At 36.9% G+C, this 17501-nt stretch overlaps 1 protein-coding gene across 1 annotated transcript in view; it reads left to right on the top strand.

Annotated features, from left to right (window-relative positions):
• Window positions 1-15149, top strand: part of bmt2 (base methyltransferase of 25S rRNA 2 homolog) — a 51347-nt gene extending 36198 nt beyond the window's left edge. The window contains exons 5-6 of the mRNA XM_034027068.3: window positions 4408-4522; window positions 12034-15149. Coding sequence (XP_033882959.3) covers window positions 4408-4522; window positions 12034-12663 — 745 coding nt within the window. The 3' untranslated portion in view covers window positions 12664-15149. The remainder of the gene's footprint in view (window positions 1-4407; window positions 4523-12033) is intronic.
• The last annotated feature ends 2352 nt before the right edge of the window (window positions 15150-17501 follow it).

Consider the following 17501-nt stretch of genomic DNA (forward strand, 5'->3'; position numbering starts at 1 on the left):
AATGTGATCAAGAGGAAGATGGATGGTCACAAGCCATCAAACAAAGCCGAGCTGCTTGAATTTTTTGCGCCAGGAGTGGCATAAAGTCACCCAACATCAATGTGAACGACTGGTGGAGAGCATGCCAAGACGCATGAAAGCTGTGCTTGAAAATCAGGGTTATTCCACCAAATATTGATTTCTGAACTCTTCCTAAGTTAAAACATTAGTATTGTGTTGTTTAAAAATGAATATGAACTTATTTTCTTTGCAATATTCGAGGTCTGACAACACTGCATCTTTTTTGTTATTTTGACCAGTTGTCATTTTCTGCAAATAAATGCTCTAAATGACAATATTTTTATTTGGAATTTGGGAGAAATGTTGTCAGTAGTTTATAGAATAAAACAAAAATGTTCATTTTACCCAAACACATACCTATAAATAGTAAAACCAGAGAAACTGATCATTTTGCAGTGGTCTCTTAATTTTTTCCAGAGCTGTAATATATATATATATATATATATATATATATATATATATATATATATATATATATATATAATATATTAATAAGTGTATTATTTTTTAATCATGTTAACCTTTTGTGTACATAAAAAAATAAAATACATTTCACCCCTTTCACACACAAATGCCGCTACTGAGCCGTCTCAGATGTTTAAAAGATTATTTAAAATACCCATTCATTCACAGAGTACGCAATTGCGCAATCTATGCTGGTATAATACCAGCAATGCCCTGCTGAACAGTAAGAACAGCTCTCTTCAGCTTTGTCACGTACTGAAGCACTTGGATAGTTTTAGTCATCTGCTTTTTTTTGTTTGTGTGTTGCTTGCTGTTGGTTTGTTCCCTTGTGCATGTGCTGAAAAGATTGGTAATTATCCTGTTTTTCTACCTCATTGATAATAGGACTCAGAGTACTTTAGAAGTCTCTCTCAGCATACATTACTGTGGACATCTGTGGAAAAATAATGTAGGAAATGTACATCTTCTTTGGAACAATGCAACAGTTCGGTGATTTGAGTAACTCTACAGAATTATTTTTCTTTGTGATTCTTCAGAACTAAATATAATAAAGTAAACTAAACTATAATAAAGTTGAGACAATAGTTTATCATGTCATCCCTTATAACAGTGCATCATGAACCGAACCTAGCATTTCTCTAACAAGTTTGCCTTCAATCAATACTGTAATTGTAGCTCTGAAAATATGCAGTTGTAGTTGGGGAGGGGGGGAATAAAGTGTCTTGCTATTATCTTGCTATTGACTCTTGACTCTTAACACCATACAAGATATCACAATGACAGGTCTGTGATGCTCTTAGACGACCAGGAATGCACACATGCTGTGCTGAATGAATCAATGTATCTACCCTTCTCAGACAAGTGCGGTGTAATCTGTTGAAACCCATTCCTGATGACTTCTTGCACTATAAAGCGTTTTTTCAGGAAAGCCTTTAGAGAGGGGTAACTGTTATCTAGCTTTAAATCCCTTTTCTTTATAGTTCTTGTTATTTTAGGCATACCTGTGAAGGGAGCTTACATGTATTTGACAAGTCACCAGCACTACAACTGCTACTGTAATATTTCAGACTTCATATTTGGTATTATGGAAAGTCCTCTGGGAAGTTGTAACCGTGCACTTCCCTTTGACCTGTGACCCATGATGGCGGTCATATTGTGGGCATGTGAAATTTTGCTCCAAACCAGAAATAAAGGGCTTAGGTCGGCCAAGCTGTCCTCGGCTCACCGCGCACCAGCGACCCCTGTAGTCTGGCCGGGCGCCTGCGAGCTTGCCTGTAAGCTGCCCAGAGCTGCGCTGTAGCTCTGAGGTGGCTGCATGGTGGGTCTTCAGTGTGAAAAGAAGCAGTCGGCTGATGGCACGCGCTTCGGAGGACAGAGTGTGTTCATCTTCGCCACTCCTGAGTTAGCGCGGGGAATTGGGAGAAAAATTATTTTAAAAAAAAAATAAATTGCTGAATACTAAATTAAAAAAACAAAAAAACGTGTATTAGGGGACAATAAGCATTGTTTAATTAGCATGTCATGGATTAACCTCCGAAATTAATGTATGTATACAGTAGGATTTAAAATCTTTGGAATACATGAGTCATTATGACCAATTAAAAAGCCTTTTGTTAGCCAGCTGTCTAGGATGAATAACATGCCGGCTATCTGAGCTAGGAATTTGACTGTCAAACAGTAACATTTTTAATTTCTTCAAAACATTTGATTTATGAAGATCATAGACATCTGTCTCATAATATTTTAATTACCCTTCTATAGCAAGACCATAATCTTGATTACAGGACTACATCTGCCTGGGATATTAATATTCATGAAAGGGGAAAAGATAAAAATCCACTCCAAACCAAATACAAATAGAACAGCAGCTGGTGTGTGGGGTATGACAAGGCTGTAACGCAAGCAAGGTTTTTAGATGATTCAGTAATTGTGGATTAATGTAATGCAGTAACCCAGTGGTTCTCAAACTTTTTTGTTCATGGACCACCTGAAATTTTATATATATACCACCAAATTAAATGGCTAATTTCAGCAGAAATTGATTTATGTGAATTAATAATCTGTGAAGTTACAATACACCCATGAGGTACCAGCACAGTCGGAGCTACGAATCTGTAATCTTTATTTATAAAACAGAATGTTTGGACGCTGATTGGCTGTTGAGGATTTGTTTACCCTGCAGTTAAATAGTACACTGCATGGCGGAACTTATTTTTGCTGATGCACAGTTCAGTTAATTTATCAATACACAACATATTAAACTCACAATAAATATACACATTGTTGTAAGAGGTCTTTTAAAGTTTTAAAAAATGAGTGAAATTCATTTAGTCACATTTGATCTTTTCAGAGGCATGATAGTAGACAAATGGCTAGAATTACAAGTAGCAAAACCTCAGTTAAAAAAAAAAAAAAAAAGCAAGACACAAAGATTTAACAAGTCAACACTGTCGGGATTGTGCGTTGTGTTGCATTAACACACATACGGCTTTGTTGGTTGAACCCAACTACAGCTGAACGTTAATGCATCACAACACATGCCCTGACAAGTGCTGTCCCTTACTTTACAAGCTTCTGTGGTGAGTGCACATGAGCGCAACACACAAACTGTAAAGAATACATTTTAGACACTCAAACTGTATATGACTGAGAGTTTAAACCCTTTTGAAGATATTCTCCATGTATGCATTTTCTTCCTGCTTCTGTAGCTGAGTTTTTAAGGTCTCAAATTTTGGGTTTACAATGGGATCTATAAACTACGCTGCTGCTTCCTTTCTGTAAATTATGTAACCTTTCCACGGACCACCTGAAGGGAGCCGGCAGACCAGCAGTGGTCCACGGACCACCAATTGAGAACCGCTGCTGTAACCAATACTTTTACTTTCCCTTTCTGTAACCCAAAGAGAAATTCACCTAAAATAATAGTCACTTACTTTTAGTTAAATTTAAATACACCCTATATATATATATATTAGTCACTCTTGGTGTTTTTTTACTTTCTTAAAATATGACTTTAATATCAGTCGGTGTCACAACATAGCTTACAGTTACTGTAAGCTATCTGCTACCCGTTTGAAAATTCACAATTAGACCGTACAACTGTCGTGTCGCATTATACACTGCATTGCAGTTATCAGACATCTCTGATTTGGTGAAATACCTAAAAGGTGATTGCAGTTTGTTATGACACTGTTGTGTACTGCAACATCAAATGTATTATTCTTGAACTTTGTCAGTTCGGTTTATAAAATTGCAGGATCAAAATCCAGACACACCTTTTTTTCTGTTAAACAAAGCTTGGTAAATAGTCCTTTCTGGCAGCTTTACAACAAGAGAGGGAATGCGTAGAGGAACCCATCCAAGACGTGGTTTATTTGTAATCTCTGCTGCCTGCAATGAAATGCTCCTGGCATTTCATTACGGCAATGATGTGAACAAATCATAATCCCTCACAAACAGTTGATAAATTAATCAGATTTCTTTTTATAGGTGCATGTTCAGAAGAATGATCGGGGGGGAAAAAAGGTATCCACATATGTAAAATGCAGCTTCCTCCATGTTTTGTTATCATTGCTGTCATGGTTAAATATTAATAGTTGGGCTGCAGAAGCATTCCATAAATGCAATTAAATATTTTATGAATTTTCAACATGTACGCATTCTTTGGAAATGTCAGTAGTTGACATTAGTTATTTTTGTACTTTATAATATCTGTTGTAAAGTTATTGTATATTATATTACTCTTGATTCCTTAATTTGTTGTTATTATTATTATTATTATTATTATTATTATCATTATTATCATTATTATTATTATTTTTTTTTTTTTACAGCAGGGTCTGTAAACATTGTTCAGATTTTTTGTCCACTTCTGTCTTCCAGGTTGGCTCATCTATCAGGAAAAATTCGTTTGTTGGATGTTGGCAGCTGCTTCAACCCATTTTTGAAGTTTGATGAATTCCTAACTGTCGGTATTGACATTGTGCCTGCAGTTCAGGTATGTGGTTCTCACAGGATTCCTTAATGTCAATTAAGAAGAAAAAAAAAACAAACAAGATTTTAGTCTTCTCCTAGAACATTTCATGCTTCGTGAAATTGAGAAGGAGAAATCTAACAGATTTTGATACTCATTCCCTAAACACTCAGCAGTCAATAATAACTGTATTTCTTTTTTGAAGTGCAGGTTTGATTTGTTTCTAATGACACAGTGCTTTTGTTTAATCATTTATTAAGTAATTTTAACTTCAACATTTGTATTGATGTTTTAACTTGTTGCGTATTTGTTTTTGATTTTTTGATTGTTCTTCGTGATCAATTGCCAGTAAAAACTGGTAATGGATCACAAATTAAATTTATATGCATCTGCATGTGCTGCTACAACTGTTTAAATAACGTTCCTGTAATTCCTTTTCATTGGTAATATCCTGACAATGTTTTACACTTATAACTTTAAAGTCTGTTTCAAAGCTCTTTTCAAAATAGTGTTTAAGATGTGTCCTCTGAATCACTGCAGAAAGAGCGATACAATGTTTTGTAAAAAAAAAAAAAAAAAAAAAAAACACACATAATTAAGGGTACCCGAATGGCTTACCAGGTAAAATCACTGCTGCACAGTGTGCTGGGTGAGTCGTACAACGAGAGATCGCAAGTTCGAATCCTTGTTGTGCGAGGCAGCTGGTCTTTATAAATAAATAAATAAATAAATAAATAAATAACCAGAAGTGCTCTGGCTTTTCTGTTCCGTCCCACATGATGGATCATTATTGCTGTGTTACCTGTTCGACAATGTGGGCAATAATCCTTACACTGTCAATGCACTAGAGCGGACATTTGGGTTAATATATTTGGTATATTGTTATAGATGTCCGATGTAGGAAAAATGCATCGGGCAACTGTAATGCTATTGGAGCTTTGTCATGTGCACCTGGTCTGAGATCACGTGTCTCTCTGTGTGTGTGTGTGTGTGTGTGTGTGTCTATATATATATATATATATATATATATATATATATATATATATATATATATATATATATATATATATATATATATATAATTACAGACACACATTTATCAAGCCAATTGCATCCCATAGCTAAAATGTAAAACACTGAAATGTTGGCGAACTGTTGCAATATATGAAGTATGTATTGTTAGTGGAATTTGATAGTCGTGCCAAAAACATTTGCAGTAATCTCTCCTGTGAAAATATAACTTCCAAAAAAGATATATGCTTCCATTTGTTACCTTACAGGAAACGGGACAGTCTCAGTTGGTCGTTTTCCCAGGCAGATAACCCCCTAAACTAGATAAATGGCATCATTTTGAGATCTTGTGGGGCAGTCATTTTGTGGTGTCTTTTGAAAAGATAAATTGTCTGCTGAGTTTCAAATGGCAGAGCAGATGCTCAGTCTTGTTACCTCTGTGATCTATGGGGATTGTTGGCAATCAGTACTGTGCCTGTGGAGTTTAAATACAATGTGCACCTACCTAAATTTATAATATTACGAGAGTGACTATCCAAATTTTAGCCCTAAAAACACACTCAGTCATTTTAAACATTGCTCAACATGTTACAGATGTAGTGACTTTTAAACACAATGAAGCTCAGGTTCAGGACAAAAAAATGACATCCCATGGGAAATGTTTAAGTAGCATTCTCAGACTTGCTTGGACTGAAATGTCCTTTTGAAATAGTGTCTTAAAGGGCTGCCCTGACACCGCAGAGGTTTCTGTGATACAAATAAGGCTGCTGAAAGCATACCCAGTCCCCAGCCGTTAGGCTACATGTTGGTAGCAAGCCACTCTTCTCACTGCACCATGAAGTTTTTTTGGCAGCTGTATTTATTAACAGATGTTGACTTGCTGAATTCAGACAGACACAGTAAGAGAGCCTTGAATTCAGTTCATCAGGAAGATTGGAAATCCAGTCACTCACATAGAAAGTAAAAAGCAAATGTGGGTTTTCAATGTCAAGGACTACAGTAGCCTATAGTATTCCAAACTGAGATCTTGAAGTGAGAATGTAATTGCACAGTACTTCATAATTCTAATGTGGGTAGCTTTTTTGAAACGTGAATTTGCAACCAATTCTGTGTCCATTTTTACCAATGGCCCCTTTGAGGAGGGACATTGCAGTCTGAGTCAGGCAGCTGTAGAGAGAATTTCTAGTCTGATGCACCATCTAAATGCAAATGATCTGAAGTCACACGGTTACATTTATCTGCCTACATATTGCAGATGAAGTAGCCCCAGCTTTATAACTTTGAGGCTGGTATACTGTCACTGCAGCTCAATTAATGTTGACTCCTCAAATTCTTAGAGGTTTTCAGTGCCAGGAGTTCAAATCACGGTGACTGATACACTGATACCCTGAAGTATCTCATCAATTCTATGTGCTAAATAAACCCACAGGCATATTCAAAACACCAGGAAGCCTTGAAGAATTGTGTGAACATTGATTTCAATCTAATCTAGACTATAGTGGTCTACAAGAATGAATGTATATTATAAGGGTGCCACTGCTGTGTGGGGGGAAAAGTGTAGCAGGCGACTGTGAAAATGTGTAATTCTGCTGCTTCTAATGTTATCTCAATGACTGAAGCCTTCCTCGAGACAATTGCTGTCCAAGCAGTGAATGCAATAACTAATATAATTGCAAGTACTGACCGTCTATGGAGCAATGTTTGTTGCCCCAGCACATTGTGGCCTTGTTTCTCATACTGTAGCTGTGCAGTGTATGCTATTTCCAAAATTAATTTCACAATGCATCTGTACAAAGTTCTACTATAGTCTCTATTCCACTCTGTTGTGAACACCTGTGTTTAGGCTGGCAAAAAAGAAAAAGAGCAGACAGGTTATACTATTTTGGTCACAAGAAAAATATAAAGTTGAAAACCATATAGAGCAACCAAGTAAAATGCACAGAGACCTCACACAGGATATATAGAGAAGTGAAAATGTGTGTTGTGGTTGGAATCATGGCACAGTCTTCCAACGTGATGCACGAGGAGCTTTTTCAATGTGAATGTCTCGCCCAACATTGTAACTGTCTTGAGAAACATCCAATTGAGATTAAACTTTGAAGAGGCATAAGGTTTTGAGGGTTTTCAAATCTGGAATGTTGACTTGCTTTGGCTTCTGTTCTGACTTCTAATATACCGAGCATCAAAAGAAATGTATCTCTATTATAACACATTTATTTTCGACATTGACAAAATGTTTTTGGTTTCTTTTTAATCAGTCGATCATTCATCCTTGACCATGACACACTTGAGTGACTATTAGTTAGTGAGACAGTTGATTGGACACTGGATATGGAGTGATTTCAGCTGTTGAATTGCAAGCTTGTATAAAAGCAATAAAGAAAATCACAGAAAAAAAACAATATGCCACATCTGTCAAGAGAGCTGCACCTTGGAGGCTGGACTAGGGCAGCGTACTGTGGCTCGCCATCTTGGGTGCTCACAGCCAGCAATTTCAAACCTGGCGAGACGGTACAACCAGACACACTCTGTCAATGATAGGCCACGAACTGGGAGACCAAGAGTCACAACACCTGCCCAAGATTGACGGATCATTTTGCAGCATTAGCACAAAAGTCATTGCACCTGCTCTAAAACAGAGTTTGTCATTTTTCGATCACATCTAGTGAATTTTATCCAAATATAAGTGATACATTTCTTTTGATGCTCAAATATACGTGATACGTTTCTTTTGATGCTCAAATATAAGTGATACATTTCTTTTGATGCTCAAATATAAGTGATAAGTTTCATTTGATGCGCAGTATAGCTTGATCTTATGAAAGCTATATCTTTAGAACGCCATGCCCAAGGATTAAACTTTGCAGAAACATTTGTTACAAAGTGTTTCTTGTACATACTGTGGATGTAGGTCATGCTGATCTAAAGACATTGAAAAACAATTCTAGTTGAAAGCAATGGGTTACTCATGTTCTTGACAATGGAAATAGCCTTAGACTTTCAGGTTTCCAGTTTGTCTTCAGCCAACATTCTTTATATAAATCGAATTTCTGTTTGGAATAAGACGATTTTTTTTTTTTTTTTGTCGTCATTAAATCTTCGAGGGGATTGAGACTGAAGCTGTAAATCATTATATCATTATGTCATTCAGCTAGATCTGCATAAAGACCACATTTGCTGCTTGCAAGTGTCGTACTGAAAAAGCTAGAACTGCAGTTTCTTTAACAATGATAAATCCCATCAATTAAGGTCAGTCAACAAGAGGCTTAACATCTCCACTAAACCACTCATTGCAGTAATCATAACACCAGGTGATACAACATGTTCTTCAATGGAAAGCTACAGCAATGTGCACAGAACAAATGTCATGATAATGTACCCACTGCATTCACATGTACCAATGTAAGTTTGACACACACAGACAGATGCCTTCATATACTCCCAGATTCTTAAATATGCCCAGACCAAGCTCCATTACAATTGAATTAGAGCTTCTCTCGATATATGTAAAAACTTAGTGTGACATATGCCAGAAATCCCTTTCTGTGAAATTGACAGCAGTTTTATATTGTAATTCTATGCAAACCGTGTAGGAGGGAGGGAGAGGGAAAGGGAAAGGGAGAGAGGCTTTTTTGACTTTTGATTTTACTTTATTTTCATATAATTAAACAAAACACGCAATAAATCAAAAAACACAAACCCCCCTTTGACAAAACCCCCTTACCCATACACACGAATCAACTTCGGTCCTTACATTTTTTAGAAATCAAAACTAAGTTGCTCTCCATCTATTTCACACAAAACATCATTAATATACCACACCTCCTCAAAACACTCCAGATCATGCATCAGTTTATAGTAACTGTAATCCAACTGAACTCTGCATTTCACCAGCATGTTAAAGTCATAACATTCTCATCCCCCTTCCCCTGCACTTTTATTTTTCCTACTTTTGTACATAGCCAGTTTAGCCTGGCCTAGCAGGAAATTCGCTAGTTGGTCAATGTTTTTTTTTTTTTTTTTCTCTTATACCTTAAATAAAAACTGTGGTGTTAAAAATCAGGTTAAGACCAGTGAACAGATGAGCTAAAAGACTAAAAATAGGTTATAACCGGGAGCACGTACTAAAACAATGAAACACGGTCTCTCTCTGAGCACAGGGAATCAGCTACGGCAGGGTTAAGAACACTAATAAAAGAATTAACAACAATGATAGTGTGTAAAACCCTCCACTGCAGATCGCCAGCTCTCTTATTGGGGGGGGGGGGGCTTATACAGGCTGTTCCAGGCAGGCTCTCCAGGGAGTGCCGTAAGCTGGGTCTGATGCTGTACCTGCTCACAAACTTTGTACAGAGCTTTGCCCTCCATATTGGCTAGGAGCCTCCCACTCAGTTCATCAGATTCCAGTAGAGGCCCTGGGGTGGTATTCTAGCCTTCAGCATGCTGCTGTAGAAAAGAGGCAGTATTGACAGATCTATCCCACTACTATTTATCAGGAACAAAGTTTTATCTAGCTGTAGCGCCCCTGCTTTACGAAGCAGGGCGCAGGCCAGTGTTCTCCATGGCAGTGAAGGAGGACCATACAGCAACCTCTGGACTGACTGTAATCAGAAAGCAGGCACGTGACTGGTGATGTCAATCAGGCACTGGCCCCCTATCTCTCGGGGCCGGTGTATCACCCGTCTCCTCAGCCAGTGAAGCCCGTCCCAGAAGAAATCCAGGATGACCTTCTGTACTTTTCCCAGCAGACCTTGCGGCGGCTCCATGCACACCAGCCAGTGCCACAGTGTGGAAGCCACCAATTTGTTGGCCACCAGCACTCTTCCCCTGTACGATATTTGTGGCAACAGCCATCGCCACCTACCCAGCCGCCCTTTCACTTCATCCAACACCTCCTCCCAGTTCCTCCTCTCACTGACCTCATCCCCCAGGTGCACTTAAATCCTCCCCTGCTCCAAACGAGCCCAGCCGGCAGTGCTGGGGGTCCACAGCACCCCCACTGCCCCAGCAGCAGGGCACAGCTCTTGTTCCTGTTCACCTTAGCCGAAGATATTGTCTGAGTCTGCAAGGGTGATGAGAGAGAGTCTTACTTCCTTTTAAACAAGAAAACCATCAACATTTCATTGAATCTGGTTATATAACTCTGAGTCATTCTGCGATTACTTTTTTTTTTTTTTTTCTTTTGATTGGTGTCTGTTATATTCATGAAGTTTAACTACAGTGACTGTTTTGCATTAATTCTGCTTTTTCTTATTTTAAACAAAACTCAAACCTCAACCTGGTACTGGTAGTTTGTTTTATTTGTTATTTTATCCTATGATGGAAAACCTGTCATGATGATAAACTATTTAACAAGTGCAGTATGTTTTGGACTTGTGAACATAATGCATTTATTTTGATGTATAACAATTGGACAATATTCAAGCTTTCAAAGTGTTTTTTTTTTTTTTTTTTTATCAAAGCCACATCAAACAGCATAGTAATAATAATTATACATAATTTCAAAAACAAATGTATCCATACAAAAATAGAACATACTCAATTTATTTAAACATTACTTAAAATACAAACTTACTACAGAAACAAATACTTATGTGCTGGCCTGTTGGGTTCATGTACATTTACATTTTGAGAAACAATGCCTTTCAGGTGAATGTGTAAACAAATGTAATCAATCCTGTGATGTTCTAGGACTCCTGTAATGTTTCAATATATGCATTGGTACAGTGCCTGGTTCTACTTACTGTATGTTTCAGAAAACCATCATTGACTTTTGTAAGAGTGCTGGTTTCCCCCCCGTCAACTTAAAATTAAGGGTAAATAGCACAGACTGAAAGTTTGAATCTGAAGTTTTTGGTCCTTTTTCTTTTTCGGGTAAAATCCCATTTTAATTTGACCGATTTTTATCTTGGTAAATGCAAGCAATTTTTATTTTTATTTCCCAACAGTTTAGCATTCCTCAAACATGCTGCCAAGTACTAAATGAGTAAAATAAATGCATTAGTAGAGTATAATGAAGTGTCTTGTCTCTAGATACCTGACAAATTGAACCACTTTAAGCATAAGGATCTTTTAAAAGTCTCATTCTGTGGGCTTTTCACACATTTATTTTTGATGAACCTTTGGGTAAAAGTTTGCCTTTTGTAACGCCTGAAAAATCTCTGCAGAACAGACACTGCATGCAGCATATTTTTTTCTCATCTTTCTAAAATTGAAAAAGCTTCATAACTAAGTACGTTTATAACTAAGGAATCTATTTTTAGCATAATTGTAGACAGCTATTTTCTGGTTTCATTCTAGGTTTTAAATTATTAAGGCAAAAGGATTATATTTTAAGTGTGTGCTTTACAAAGAACTGGTGTTTTACAGTGATTAAAACCTGACCGACATATTTCATGTAAAAGCTACTAGAACCAAACTCAGGAAGTATTTATAGAACATGCCCAACACCCCCCCCCCCCCCCCCCCCCAGTTAACTACCATTATGATGAAGTGCTCAATTCTTCTTTCTTTTTTCTCCACAGAGTGTGTACAAATGTGACTTCCTTAACCTTCAGTTGCAGCAGCCTCTCCAGCTAGCACAAGATGCCGTGGATGCCTTCCTCAGGCAACTAAAAAACCCCATCGACGCCCTCCCTGGAGAGCTCTTGAATGTAGTGGTGTTCTCTCTCCTGCTTTCCTATTTCCCTTCCCCCTATCAGCGCTGGATCTGCTGCAAGAAAGCACATGAACTCCTAGCTCTGAACGGCCTGCTTCTCATAATCACACCCGATTCCTCTCACCAGAACAGGCACGCAATGATGATGAAGAGCTGGAAGATTGCAATAGAGTCACTGGGCTTCAAGAGGTACAAGTATGTGAAATTCTCTCACATGCATCTAATTGCTTTTAGGAAAGTCTCCTTAAAGACTACCAGTGATCTTGTCAGCAGGAACTACCCGGAGATGCTCTATATCCCCCAGGATTTTAATAACGCGGACGAGGAAGAATACTCAGACGTAGCGGTTCAAGTGCGATCGGATCTCGAGGATGACCAGATGGCTTACAATTTTATGGAACTCCCCGACGCACCTTATGACTCGGACTCTGGAGATAGCCAGACAAGCTCGATACCTGTCCAGGAGCTGGAAGACCCCATCTTACTGCAAAGCTAATCCACTTCAAAACACAAATGCCTTTATTGTCTGTACTGCTATGTTGCCAATATAAGTCTGCTGTATTACCATGCTCTCGGTGTGTAACAACAACAAAGAAAATGCTGTTTGCACAGAAAAAAAAGAAACAAGTTTACAGAAATTGGCTCTTTTTTCTACATCTGTCATGAAAAGAAAAGAGAAATATATCTCTGTAGCAGGTGGGGGGCGGGGGGGGGGCATTTATTAAAATTAGAGTTTTGTAACCAAATGCCCTCAGGATGCAATATAAATGTTATCCTTTCTGCTCATTTCATTATCTGCGTTCTTACAGGTGAATCATCAAAACCAATGTTTAGTTGTTAGTGATACTGGTTTTGATGCCATAGGCAGATGCAAGTTCAATTTCGTTAACATTTAATGCCAAAAGAATATTGCAACCTGGGGACATAAGTGTATAATTCGATGATCTTGGCCCCAAGATATTGTTTGTGAAAAAGATGTTTGAAACAAAACAGAACCTTATGAAAGAAGTTTTGCTTGCGGCCTAGAGTCAGACTGTAATTTGCACCACTTCTGTGTGTAAATGTGTAGTTAGTCCGATTTATAGTTCTTTGTTACATTTTCTTGACGAACAATTTGGTCTCTTCACTTTTGAACGAACTGGTGTTGGCCCTTTCTAAAGGCAAATGCCATTTTAACTGAGCAACTTTTGGCTGCTAGCACTGGGAACTATTTTTGTTGGAGTAGTTTCTTAAATAAATTAATGTAACATTTTAAGCTTTACAGGCACCTGCAGAGGTGCTTAGCAGATTTTAATTGTATTAATGTGATTGCTGTACAGTATAAGTTTCCTGGTACTCGTAATGCAAACCATTCAGAATGTGATTCCTCTCCACTGTAGCTACTAGCCAGTTTGCACTTTTTTAAAGTATTGATTTACTGAGCCCTCGAAAATCGCATTTAAAAAAAAAAATGCTTATAAAATACCACATTTTAATGTAAGATTTTTTTTTTTTTTTAAATAGTTCTGCACACTTTCAATATGAAACAGTTTGGAAATACAGATTGTTTCAAACAGCTCTTTGATGTATCTACCAAAAGTTATTTGGGACAAAAGTAATTTTGAAATGCCTCAGTGTGGAGCGATCCATGTGTTGTACTTCTTGAAAATGATTTACCTCATAATGAGGTTTTGCACTAATACCCTTTGGTCTCAGATATAGCTACTTTTTTGCTTTAAGTGTATTTCTGCTATAGCTTGCTGTGACCTAAAAAGTACTGTAATTTACAATTGTGGCGAGAGTTTGGTTGTAGTTCCAAATAACACTAGTATTTTAGCTTGTAATATGTTACTCTTGTTTATTCATTTCATATCCGTGGCTGGTCGAACTTCCTGTTCGATGTTCATTCATGGCACTTTATTTGGTATTAAAATGAACTCTCGTGTGTCAAAACCTTTAACTAGCATTATTATAATAGGTACATTTTTAATAAAAAAAAAAAATACAAAGTTGATTCCTATTGGTAATATGATGTTGCAGTGAATTAGTGCACAGAGGTGTTTACCTTATACAGCACATTAGTCTTGCCCCTCAGGTTACAGATACAAGGTGCACTATGAGCAGAGTCCACAGTAAAGTATACCCCCAATCCCCTCATTCTACAACAAAAGTCTTTCTTTAAGGTGCCGCCTTACCTTTGCAGAAGGTTGCCCCCGTCGAGAACGAAGATTTGCTGTTAATGCAGCACATATTGCACAATGTGATGCCAGTATGCACTACAACTGGCTTGCCAAATAAGTTGTGAATCTCACTAGGCTATGTTTCTTAAATAATTCGAGTGGAATTGGTCTCTTAGGTTATTCATAACTAACTTTTAGAGGACAGTTCACTTAATGACCCCATTTTAATGGGGGTTAATGTTTTAAAAATACATATTTTAAGGACCAGTCATTTTTTTATATTATGGTTACTTCGGGAGCAAAGGGGTTGAACAAAGCAAGCTTTTCCTTTTCCTTCATAGAAACCATGCTGAGTGAAGTATTTTGGAATCGCATTAGAGACATTGCTTTTATCAGGACAAGCACTCTCATATTTTCCGGTAAAATGCTTTGTAAGCTCAATATTTCAATACCTCTCAAAATACTTTACAGAAGATGTTTTACTATGGAGGTAAAGGATTCCTGATATTGTGGAAAATCTAAAAGATATAGCTTTTGGTAAACAATGGATATTGGATATAATATTTTATGAAGACAATTTGGTATATATACCGTTGTTTGTTTTTCATTGTATTACAATATCTCTGTGCATGACTTAATTCACTTTCTTTGTATAAGATATCTATTTTGATTACCACAGGGCACAAAAGTGCTTGTATTGTTCAATGTTTTTTTCTTTATATACATGAATGTGAATGCCATCCTGCTGTGTGGTTTATTGTCTCTGATAACTATCTTTGTTTGGAAACCGAAACGAGTATAAGCAATAAAAAGGTAAAGCCTGTTCTTTCATGCTGTATCTACTTATTTGCTAGATGGGTCAAGAAGCAAGGTGGTTATTATTTTCCATTGCCTTACTCAGGTTTTGAATTACTCAGTTGTGAGAGAGAGAGACAGAGACACACTTTACTTTATTCCCATTGTTGAATACTACTTTTAAAAAAATGGGATTTAGAAAATGATGCATGATGTTGGCCTCTGGGAGAGTCAGAGAGTATGTGTCAATTGTGTTACATGGTAGCGTTTATCATTGAATAAAAGAATAGTATTAAAGGTTTCACATGAGATACAGTAACTGGCCCATCCCCACCCACCACCACATGCTAGACAAATATAGTTAAAAAAAGGATATGCAAATGCAGGTATACGTTTACATTTTGTAACAGAATAGTAAAATAAAAAGTGATCATTAAAATTAGACAAAACACTGTAGCAGATTGATCAAGCACTTCACTTCCAAAGTGCAGTTTTCACCATTTTTGTGAAAGGAAAATCTGTGAATGTCACAAAACAAAACCAATATCAAGTGGACTTAAAGGCGTTCCCTGTTTTTGTTTCCTCTTAGCATTTACAATTAATGGCAGTTTTATCATTTCACAAAAAAGGAAATAGTGAAAGTTGCTCTTAACAAGCACTTGGTACACAAGACCATGTTAATGTTTTAAAAAACACCATTATTTCCACCTGCCAATTGTCTTATTTCTGTTATTGGTTCTATATGTGCCAGTATGATTACAGCTGCAGCTGTGTGTACACCAAAAGGGGAATTTTAATGTAGGTCAGGTGAAATAAGTTTTGGGCCTCAACTTTGGAAATCCTGACCGAATGCTGCCTGCGGTCAATGTATCCGTTCAGGACCGAGGTGCATTTGGAAGCTGGTTTAGCCCCCGGTACCTTGCTTGGATGTAACCAGTGTCGATGTTCCCTTACCTTCCAGGTGCTCTTCACAGTATTTCGAATCTGCTTTTTATTTTTAAATCTTACCTTCTAGCATAATGTGACCATTTCTTCTTCAGTTGCAAGACAGTGTTGGGGGTTATTTTCGAAACTTTGTAAAATGAGTCACAGAGGTATAAATCTGTTTTTCTTTTAGACTTTACATGCATGATATTCTTTGCTTAAGTGAGTTTTTTATTTTTATTTTTTTATTTTTTAGCAATTAGATTAGCAATTAACGTAACTAGCTTGTTTAGTTCCGGGGATTTATTTACTTATATTTACTCAACATAAGTTACCAAGCTTTTAAAATAAACCCCCTAAATAGAGGTCATTTTTATGTTTATCCAGCAGGTTTATATCAAATAACCAACATAAAAACACAAAACAAAAAAAGAAAAAAACATGGAATGGACAACAAATACCATCAAGAAATCACAATAACTACCAAGGTATGGACAGAAAAAAAAAAAAACAACTAAGGAGAGGGTTTGTGGAATAGATGGTACTGCTGCCAATGCTGGTGACATGGTATGTGTTTTGGTGTATAGGACAATGGGCTATAGCCCAGTCTGGACTGTATACCGGTACTTCTGAAATTAAAATGATGAAACCCTCTCAAAATGAAAGTGTTATGTTTGTATATTTTCATATCTTGATTTAAAGTTTTTTTTTTGTTTTTGTTTTAAACAGTAATAATGTTAATATAGCTAAAATGAAACTTTTTTAAAACCCTCGTTAAGCACACTTTTAAGTGGCACTGCATCGTTTGAGAAGTTAACCCAAATTCTACCTGCCATAAAATCAATGGATTCATCCTGAATATTCAACACCAGTGGCAGGGACGTCAGAGACGTCAGAACTAACTGACCAGCAAGTACAATGAACAGTTGTGGCTTAGCAAGTGGTTAATAAATATGCAACATTACTTTGCTCAGACTGTTTATAGACAGAAAAATGCATCTATTATATTAACTGTAAAACTTGGTTTTAAATGTGCTGCTTGTGCCTTTATAATCTGTGACAGTTCTGATAAGAAATACCTTTGTTGTACTGTATTTATGTAACTCCTGCTATATATATGTATATATATATATATATATATATATATATGTGTGTGTGTGTATAAAACGAATGATAGTAACTGTAACTATTTGATTCTGGCGTGTTATTTTGTGTTAGCGAGACGCTCCATTGAACTATGACCAGCGGCGCATATGTAACGTAACTCGAAAAATACTTGTTTGGACTCTTGTACACAATTATATTACACACTTTCTACCACACCGGAACACGAACATCACATTACTTATTCATATTTATAGCTTTACTTTAGCCTGTGAAATACTGTTGTGTGTTGGTATTCCTAATTCAAATTAAATGGTGTTTATGACTGAATTTTTATTATTATTATTATTAT

This window comes from Acipenser ruthenus, chromosome 7 (genome assembly GCF_902713425.1).
Source record: "Acipenser ruthenus chromosome 7, fAciRut3.2 maternal haplotype, whole genome shotgun sequence".
Lineage (NCBI taxonomy): Eukaryota > Metazoa > Chordata > Actinopteri > Acipenseriformes > Acipenseridae > Acipenser > Acipenser ruthenus.